Here is a 10,011-nt window from a genome sequence, read left to right on the forward strand (position 1 = left end):
ATTTCTGCAGTCATAACAATCTTAGCCCAGCTATTTTAAAAAGTTTACTCACATTCTAGGGGGTATAAAAAAAAACCTTATACAACACTGATAGGAATACTGAGATAAAAGACAAAAAAAATACAACCATCAATGCATTTCAAAATTGTTACTTTATTGTAAAATATATCATCAAATGTTTATATTAGTGCTACCAGTATTACAACATAAATATTGTAACTTATTTGTAACATTTGAACTTTTAATTTAGTGCAATATTTTGTCATTGCAACATTTTAGTGCAGGCTTCGCTAACAACTGCAATTGGATTTATATCGCAGGCTATACCTAAGTTCACTGTTCTCCCACAGGTCACTATTGTGACCATCAACGTATTTACTCATTCTATGACCACACTCAACAAAATGAATAATAGTGAATTCATATATTAATACTAGACACCTTAATGATAATGTGGACCAAAAATCTTTGTCATATCTTCATGTTAACATACTTTACTAACCTTTTGTTTTGGAGCTTTGATGCAGCCATCATCTTCTCATGGTGCAAACTGGAATCAAACTGCTCTGGTCATGTGACAGTTTGCACTAACCATGTGACACTGCACATGTTTAATTGAGACCCTTTATTTTTTCCATATTTGCAGGAAATGCATTAAAACATCAGTCAGTAAGGTTTTTAGAGCTTTATAAATGAAAAACTTTTTTACGGTCACTATTGGGATTAAATGGGTTAAGGATAACAATCCTTTGTGTCTGTATCGTTAGTTGTGTATGCACGCCTATATTCTCATAGAATTAGATTGACTATTTGAGGGAGTGTTTACACGACAGTTTTTATGTGTTTTTTTGGCCATTCATTTATATGACAATGGCATTTTGGGTTTTTAGTCGCTCTCATGGATCTGTGTGAACGCTGTTGTCTGAACTTTTCAAAAACGCAAAGGAAAACCTTTTCCATTTTTAATACAATCGTTGTAGTGTAAACGTACCCTGAAACTATAAATGTATAGTTATCGCTACAGTTATTGTGCTTGGTGTGAACGGACCTTAAATGGCAATCAGAATGTCAAATCTCAAACTTGCAAGAAACGAGCCTTACAAAATCACTCAGACGAAGATGTGAACTGTTTGATGGGTCAGCAATCTCAGCATGCGTACAGTTAGCAACCGACCCCTGTGCGACCCTCGGCCAAACCACACCAAAGACAGGCCTGTGAGTGATTACGCAATTTCACACACACATATTTACACATTCAATCAGCTCCTCTAATCAGGATCTAACCACAAAAAAGGCCAACCAGGGGTCGTTAGGTACCTTTTCTGATGACATCATCAGACTGCCGCGGGTAACCGGAGCTGAACCGGCTCTGGCGACTGTACAGGGCTGTATATCACAGAGTTTCCCAATAACCGACTGTCGCAGAACAGCCATTTATCACATAAAAGGCCTAGCAGTGCAGACTCTCTGTGTGTGTGTATGTATACGTACCCAGCCCGGGCTCAGATATAAACATAAGTAATCTGTTGAGGTAGCTTTAGCAATGACAGGGCAGTCAATCAGGCCTCCGTCTACATGTCAGCCTGACAGTTTAACAGTTCATGGGAGATTTATTAGCCATGGGTCAGATCAAATAATATATCCCCAGTCTGCTCTTGTTTAGAATGACTTAGCTCTATTGATTAGACTCACCCGTGAGGCCCCTTCTGACATGGGCAGAGCTCACAGGAAACTCAGCTAAATTGCCAAACCACAATATATCATGCTTTGATAATTCAATGAGATGGTCTTCATTTATCATATGGGTGAACAGCTACAGTGATTCTGGAAAAAGGACATCCTAAATATGCCTTAAAGGGACAGTTCAGCAAAAAAAAGTAAATTCATTACTTTTACTCTCATGTTGTTCCCAATCGGTATGTGAATACATGCAACTCTTTTCCATTGAACATCAATCAAGGTCCAAAAAGGACCCAAAACAGCATAATAGCACTACAAAAGTGGTATAATTATATTATATTTCATATTTAACAGTTCAAAAGTGAAAATAAACATGAAACATAAAAAAATATGGGTTTGGAATGACATGATGGTGAGTAAATAAATAAAAATAAGATAAAATAATGATGATAATAATAATAGATAGATAGACAGACAGATAAAAAAAAATAATATAAAAAAAATAAAATAAACAAACAATAGAATTGGACTAAAATAAATAACTATATAAATAATATGTCTAACAGTATAGTACTACAGTGAGTGAAAAAAAACTAAAGAGTTATTTTAAAATTATTTTTTACCATTTAAGTTTAGATAAAAACTGTTTAAATAGTGTAAAAAATAAGTTTAAAAAAATGTTTTAAATAAATAATTAGATTAATTCAGCTAATTAAATACACTTTAGATATTAATAAATAATATAAATTAGATTTAAATAAATAAATAAAACATCTAACTGTATTTTACAATAGTGAGTAGATAACATAAATTTAATGGAAACTAAATATTTTCCAAATAATATTTTAAATTGATATAGTTAATCGTATGCTCATTTAAATTAGTATAAATTGGGTCTTTATGCATTAAAAAATGTATAGTTGCCTTTTAAATTTTCGGATGGGGGTCCCTCGCATAAAGATGACAATATTTAGGGGTCTATGGCGTCTAAAAGATTGAAAACCCCTCCTTACTGGTGCAAGGCAAATAATTCTGACTACTAGTTTGAACAGTAATTTGTTTAATGTTAAGGTTACTGATTAATGAATCGTCAAACGTTCTGTTAACAAAATAGCTTGGTATGACATCAAACGGATGTACATTTCCACTTAACCTCTGAGAGGTCGATCACATGCGCCTTTAAATTTATGTTCAGCTCCTGCAGCTATTTCCTGTGTTACGTTACCCTGAAATAACACTGCAGCTTTGCAGCGGTGCAGTCTACAAGCTAAGCATTGCAAGAAACCAAAAAATAAACATATAAACCTTACTATGTGGACACATGCTGTATTATGACATTCATACAATGTAATCACTCCGTAAGTACAATAGGAAAAAGGACCTGACAAGCTAAGATCACTATCAACCATTATTTGGACACAGTTCATTTCAGAAAAGCACACACACATAATGTGCTCTGATTGCAGAGCACTACAGACACTTTTCCACTGACCTGCACTGACACAGACAGACGGTGGAAGCCATGCAGAGCTCCAGGCTTCTGTCAGTGTGATGATGAATACCTACAACAGGAGATCAGAAAAGACAAACAGAGCACACTGGATTCAGTCTACGATCGGAATCACAGAACACTGGCTTGCAACCATTTCAAAAAAGCTTTAGTTTAGGTATGAAAAACAGTAGTTTTGACCAAATACCATAGTTCCTACAGTTTTTGTCACTACGTAAAATCATAAATTAATCAATTATAAATAAATATAGGATCTCCCTCACACAACGTAAGAAGTTTTCATAAGATGCCATAGTTTTCGATGACACTGGTTTCTAACACAGACTTACAGCAGTTTTATACAGTTGTGCACTCTTAGGAAAAAAAAAAAAAAGTACAAAAGTTGTCACTGGGGATGTACCTTTTTAACAGGTACACCTCTGTACCTGAAGGGTCCATATTGGTACCTTAAATGTACATATCAGTACCTAAAGAGTACATATTAGTGTCTAAAAGGTACAAAAGTGTATCTTTTGAAAAGATAGCTCCCCAGTGACAGCTTTTGTACCTTTTTTTCTGAGAGTGTGACGTCAAAACCCAGAAGACTAATTTCACCTCGAGTTGCCTTGAGATTTTCCTATGGGTTTTTATAATTTTTTACTTTTTAAAATTTTTTATTCATGAGTAAAATAAGGTCTGCGGTAAATATAACTTGACAATACTTGTACATTTTGTGGCACAATGTAAACCACACACACTCACACTCCAAACATTCTTATTAGCTTCTTATTATGAACCATACAGTCTATGTTATGGACATAAAAATTCACATTTTCAGTATGGGTGTGTATGATATTGTACAGCAAAATGTTTTATCAATTTATATTTAACACAGACCTTATTTTACTCATTAATTTAAAATATTGTATTAAAGTAGGCCTATTGTACTACTATTGTAGTAAAGTAGTATTTCAGTGAAACACAATAGTGTAATAGTGTAGCACTGTTGCTAACTGATTTCTGTGGAAAGTAGCTAAAGCCTGCTAGCCAAATGTTGCTAGATTAGGTAAATACCGGTCTCGGAAACCAGATAAGGTTTGTCCTAGAAGTCAATGAAAGACATCACTAAAGGGGTGTGTAAGTTGCTAAATCTAGTAAGAAAATTGCTAAATTGGCAACACTGCTCACACAGAAGTCATATTCAAACCAAGCGTTTTTCTGTTGGTCAAGGTGGAGAATTTGTGTGACCAACCTGAACCTGCTGCGAAATCTGCTTAAAGGGAGCATAACACACACAGTTTCACCCAATCTCATGTTAATCTTGAGTACCTATAGAGTAGTACTGCATCCTTCATGTCTCCAAAAAGTCTTTAGTTTTATCATATTTATAAAAGAAAGATACAGCGTTACGATTCTCTCAGGAAAAAGCCGATCTCCTGGAGGCGCGCCGTGGGCGGAGCTAAAGAGTGACGAGTGGACGCGCTCTTCGGGAGAAATGCCCATATAAGGAGTTCCACCCTTGTCTACATCATGAAGAGCCACAATCGAAAAAAACTCTCCAAAACTTGTACGAACCCGGAAGTAAGATTTTTGGCACAGAAATACTCCGTCATACGTCCAAATTGTTTTTTGAAACTTTGTCCATGCTTAGCATGAGAATCCAACTCTTTAACAGTGTAAACAACTCTGAATGTATGAAACAGCATTGTACCCCCCCCCTTTGAATAAATCTTTTGCCCAGATGGCATGAATTCCCATGGAAATGACTGGATTTCATCCACAGAATTTCGCTGTACAACAATAAATGTGACCTCGCATTTAGACTAAGCAACTATATTACTTGTTTGATTTATGTATTCCTATTATTATTATTATTATTATTATTATGATTATTATTATTATTATCATCATCATTATCATTGATGTTTGATCTAATAAATTCCCTTCCCCACGAAAATTACTTGTCTTGGCTCATCACTTGAGTAACTAAATTTTTGGCATTGTTTTACGTTGAGAAAACGTAAACATGTACATTTAACTACTCCACAGTTCACGTAAAAAAACTGCTCGACATTCGCTCAATGTGCCTAATTATCACTCTGTAATAAACTGTTAGTCTTAAAAAAAAACAATTATTTAAATCTTTCATTATAGATATATTGTTATTATTTGTTGTTAAAGGGGTCATATGATGCTGCTAAAAAGAACATTATTTTGTGTATTTGGTGTAATGAAATGTTTATGCGGTTTAAAGTTCAAAAAACATTATTTTCCACATACTGTACATTATTGTTTCTCCTTTATGCCCCGAAAAGAGATTGCGTACGTTGCTATTGCGTAGCAGCTACGCACATCTGACGTCCTCGAGCACATTTCCGCAATGAATCCTGGGAGGAACTGCGGATTTGGCGGAATGTTTGAACAATTTATACAAATCCAGGCTCACGATGGCAGCGAAAAGCACAAATAATATAATACCAGGTCGATGATATATTGAAATCCAGACATTCTGAATAATCCAACAACATGGAGGGTAGAGGCAGCGAGGAACAACACGAGCGAAATGAAATCGCCAAACGGACGCAGATGAAGTCGAAAGTAAACAGACTGAGACGGAGCCCGAAAGCAGCGTCACTGAACCCCGGCCAGACCCGTAACACAGGTACCAAATCAGCCAAAAACAGACCGTAATGTGCCTCTGGTTTCGTTCATGACCAATTTGAAAGCTCCAGCTTATTGTTTTGACGTTAGATAGTTTTTATATAAAGTATTTAGTTCAGTATCCTGAGTTTTGTAACTTTAAAAACACAAATGTGTTTACATTTTAGAAAATTTTCATAAAATAGTACTGCAAACTTTAAGAAAAATGCTCTGGTCAATCTCAGGCTTGACCTCAACTTGATGATTTACATTATTTTGATTGATCCGTCTTTTGACATTTTATCAGATGTCATGAAACAGGCAAGAATAGCATAGTAGGAAAGTCCCACAAAGTACTATGAAGTTTTCTGTTTCTGCGTTAGATGTTAGTTAATGTGCATTGCAGAACCATCAGAAGCAACCATGTGTCTTTATTAAAGCAGGTGAAATGCCTTGTGTTTTATAGCAGAGTTCAAAACCCCCACACGTCCGGTGAGAGGCCAGTTCAGAAGATTGATACCTGACGACTCGCCCAGCAATGATCCTGATTTTCATCAAGATATTATATGGGATACGACATCTCCATCACCCATACGACATGGTATGTATGTCTATTGGACTTGTGCATTTTGATGTTCTCCTTTAGACATGCAGTATCAAAGTATGACAAGTGTGTTTATTTTCAGGTCGCGGACAGAGGAGAGCTGCCAGTGTCAGAGCGGTGGATATATCAGACATCGCCAATCGGATCGCTCCAAAGGTTTGCTCGAGGAACATAAACTACCACAATGCTGGTGTTTTCAGTTCAAAATGTCTTTAGTGGTATTGTCAAATGCTGTATTGTCATGTATTTGTTTGTCTGTAGAATGGAAGACTAGAAGAAGGGGACTCATCTTTGCTGCAGTGGATTGGGGATAGTGCTATTCCCTGCACACCAGAAGTACAGCAACCCAAAGTCAAGCCCGTGTCGACAAAGTAAGCCGGGCTGGGAATTTTTAAAGGGGTCATATGATGCTTTTTTAAAGATCATTATTTTGTGTATTTGGTGTAACAGAATATGTTGACATGCTTTAATGTTCAAAAAACACATTATTTTTCAAATACTGTACATTATTGTAGGTCCTCTATGCCCCGCCTCTCTCAACACGATTCGATCCGATTCCAAAACTGTTCTACATGTTTTTTTTTAATTAATAAATTAGTTTAACTTCTTTAAATATTTAATTTATGCTATTTATTATTTAATTACTTATGTAATTCTAAGTACTTGTATCACACATTATTAATAAATTAATGAAGTATTTTTCAATTAACTAAATAAAGCGTCAAAGGATATAAGCAAATAGACAGTAATAAAGAACAAAGATATTACAAGCAATAAACAATATAAGAGTGCTTTAACTATCTAAAAGTTTACAGACAAGAATATTGAGTAAATTTTCTTATTATTATTGATGACATAATTGACAGCTGGAGATCTAATAAGCTGCATTTACACCATGCATATATGGTAAACACTAAAATAGTTTTTTTTCCCTGATTTTCCCTGAAAATTGATTAATTTAACTGTTCTGCATGCCCCACCTGTCCATATATAAAGGTAGGAGTATTAAATAAATATGTGTTAATGCTTTTGAATGATCTAGTGATTAAATATTTACAAATTAAATGTACCTATATTATATATTTTATTCCTATTTTAATTATTATTATTTTATTGATATTTATTATATTCTCTTTTTATTTTAAACTTGTTGGACAATCCAAAAGATCTAATTATTTGTAATAAATGAGTGATAAAACTGGCAGCTTCACATTATGATAAATACTATATTAATGTAGCAAGGTGCAAAGTTGTTCGTTTATGCATGAACTACACATTAACGATAAATGGTACAGAAAAATAGGTATAAATGTATATAACATCAACACTCTGTCCATACTTATCTAAATTCTGCTGATGTGTATGTCGCAGACAGAGCACTGTAGAAGATCTAATGCGGCTGGCGAAGCAGTTTGACTTCAACATGAGGCAAGATGAAGCTCAAGAACAGAACTCAGATGCATCGGGTTCAAAACATGCTGAGGAACAAGAGCCGCCACATGACGACCAATTCACACCAGCTCACAATGGTTCTGCTCTAAAACCCAATGACGAGAAGACTGTTGATGAAAGGGGACTTTATCAGGAGATGGACGATGATCTTGATTTCCTTTTTGATGGGCCGACTCAGCAGCTCAGCGGGCGTCTCAGTCAGGCGTCAGATTATTGTACTCAGGAAGCTCCTGAGAGAAATCTCAGCATTGTGAAAGCCAGCGATTCACAAAAAGGTTCTACGTTCACTACGGCAGAAAACCATGGCAGTAAACAAGTTAAGAAGGCTGATGATTTTGATGAAGACTGGAACAGTGACGGTTTACTCGATGACTCATTGCTTTTGGAGATGACGCAAAACCCGGACCTGTTTGCTGCACCGCAGTACAGTTCAACACAAAAACAAACTCATGAGAATAATAATACTTTCAGTGCAAGGACAAACAAAACGCAACAAGCTAAAAATTATGTTGAGCGTGGCACATTTCAAGGGCAAAAGACGAAAAGTGAACAAAGTTTTCAGCAGGACTCTAGAATACATGCAAAGCCTTATGGAGGGTTGCCTAGAATTGGAAATCACGTGGAAAATAATTTCACAAATCCAGTTTTGCCAGTTCTTCCAAGTTGCTTTAATGGCAACCAGAATCAGCAATATCAGCACAAAACGCAAGTACGACAGCTTCAGGTTATTCTGAATTCATCTAAGCTCAATGCTGTTTCCTCAACGCGCAAGAAAACCGAAGAGATGCTGCCGTCCTCCAGTCTCAGTACTATAAAATCTCCTCATTCAAATCCTCCCAGCATGCACCAGAATCCAAACTTTGGAGGCATTAAACAAGGAGAGGATGCCGTTACACCCCGAGATGGCTTTAGTGATGTTTTAGATGAAGACCTGGACTCTTTTTTTGCATCTGACGACATCTGGGATGACGGAGTGGAGGACGATGATCTGTTTTGTGAGGCGTGTGATAATCTAGAGGAGTTATCTGGCAACGCTGAAACCCCAGCCACAAACAACCAACAAAACACCACAAAAGCACTACAAAACAAGCCGTACGGCACTGCTGAAACGGCCAGTCAGCAAACGGTGTTTGCTCATCCTTATCCTCCCGAAAAGCCAGCCGCTAATGTTTCCACGTCCAGTGCAAACACATCAGTGTCTCTGTACGGCCAGAAAGCTCATGCGGTGAACTCTGGGCCTGCAGGACTCGGCTCTAATGTGTCATGTGATGCAACGAGGCCATCTGGCCCCTCAAGTAATGGACCGTATAAATTCAAACAGGTGAGAAGCTCATCTGTGGTGGGACGGGGGACCTGTGCTGTTCCCCTCACACAGCAGGGTCACGAGAGGGGCGTGCTGGCCGTCCTCCAATCAGATGTGAGAACAGCAGACAGTCATCAGTTCAGAAAGCCGTACAGTGACTCGTTCAGGTCTGCGCCGGTCATTGCCAAAGGTACAGTTAATGTCACATGCGCTTTGCTTTATTATTGTGGTGCGCGTGTTATGTAGGGGTATTTTAATAATAATTTATTAATATTCGTTTATATTATTATAATAATAGTTTTTAATAATTATATAATGTTCATAGTGAACATATTATATTTTATTATACAGTACCATTAAAAAAAAAATTATGTTTTGAAAAGACGCCTCTTATGCTCACCAAGGTATATTTGATAATTTAATATTGTGGAATATTATTACAATTTAAAATAACTGTCTATTTGAATATATTTAAAAATGTAATTTATTCCTGTGATTCAAAGCTGAATTTTCAGCATCATTACTCCAGTCTTCAGTGTCACATGATCCTTCAGAAATCAGTCTAATATGCTGATTTGATGCTCAAAAATAGAATTCTAAATATTTTTGTAACATTATAAATGTCTTTACTGTGTCTTACTCTTAAAGGGGTCATATGATGCTGCTAAAAAGAACATTATTTTGTGTATTTGGTGTAATGAAATAAGGCGGCGGGCTTGAGTGAGCAAAGGCGGCGGGCTTAAGAAAGACGCGGCCGGCGGATTCGACGAAGTAGCGTCCGGAGGGCTTGCGGCAACCACATGTAACGACCCCGGGCTGGACTCCGCTTCGTCCACGGTGAAA

The 10,011-nt window shown here is 36.6% G+C and overlaps 1 protein-coding gene across 1 annotated transcript in view; it reads left to right on the forward strand.

Annotated features, from left to right (window-relative positions):
- Nucleotides 1–5,529: 5,529 nt before the first annotated feature.
- The window catches only part of LOC107757035 (ewing's tumor-associated antigen 1 homolog), a 5,721-nt gene continuing 1,239 nt past the window's right edge, over nt 5,530–10,011 (forward strand). The window contains exons 1-5 of the mRNA XM_016574385.1: nt 5,530–5,831; nt 6,276–6,410; nt 6,496–6,569; nt 6,675–6,784; nt 7,785–9,358. Of these exons, the coding sequence (XP_016429871.1) occupies nt 5,696–5,831; nt 6,276–6,410; nt 6,496–6,569; nt 6,675–6,784; nt 7,785–9,358 (2,029 nt within the window). The 5' untranslated portion in view covers nt 5,530–5,695. The remainder of the gene's footprint in view (nt 5,832–6,275; nt 6,411–6,495; nt 6,570–6,674; nt 6,785–7,784; nt 9,359–10,011) is intronic.

This window comes from Sinocyclocheilus rhinocerous, unplaced genomic scaffold (genome assembly GCF_001515625.1).
Source record: "Sinocyclocheilus rhinocerous isolate Xijiao unplaced genomic scaffold, SAMN03320098_v1.1 scaffold953, whole genome shotgun sequence".
Classification (NCBI taxonomy): Eukaryota; Metazoa; Chordata; class Actinopteri; order Cypriniformes; family Cyprinidae; genus Sinocyclocheilus; species Sinocyclocheilus rhinocerous.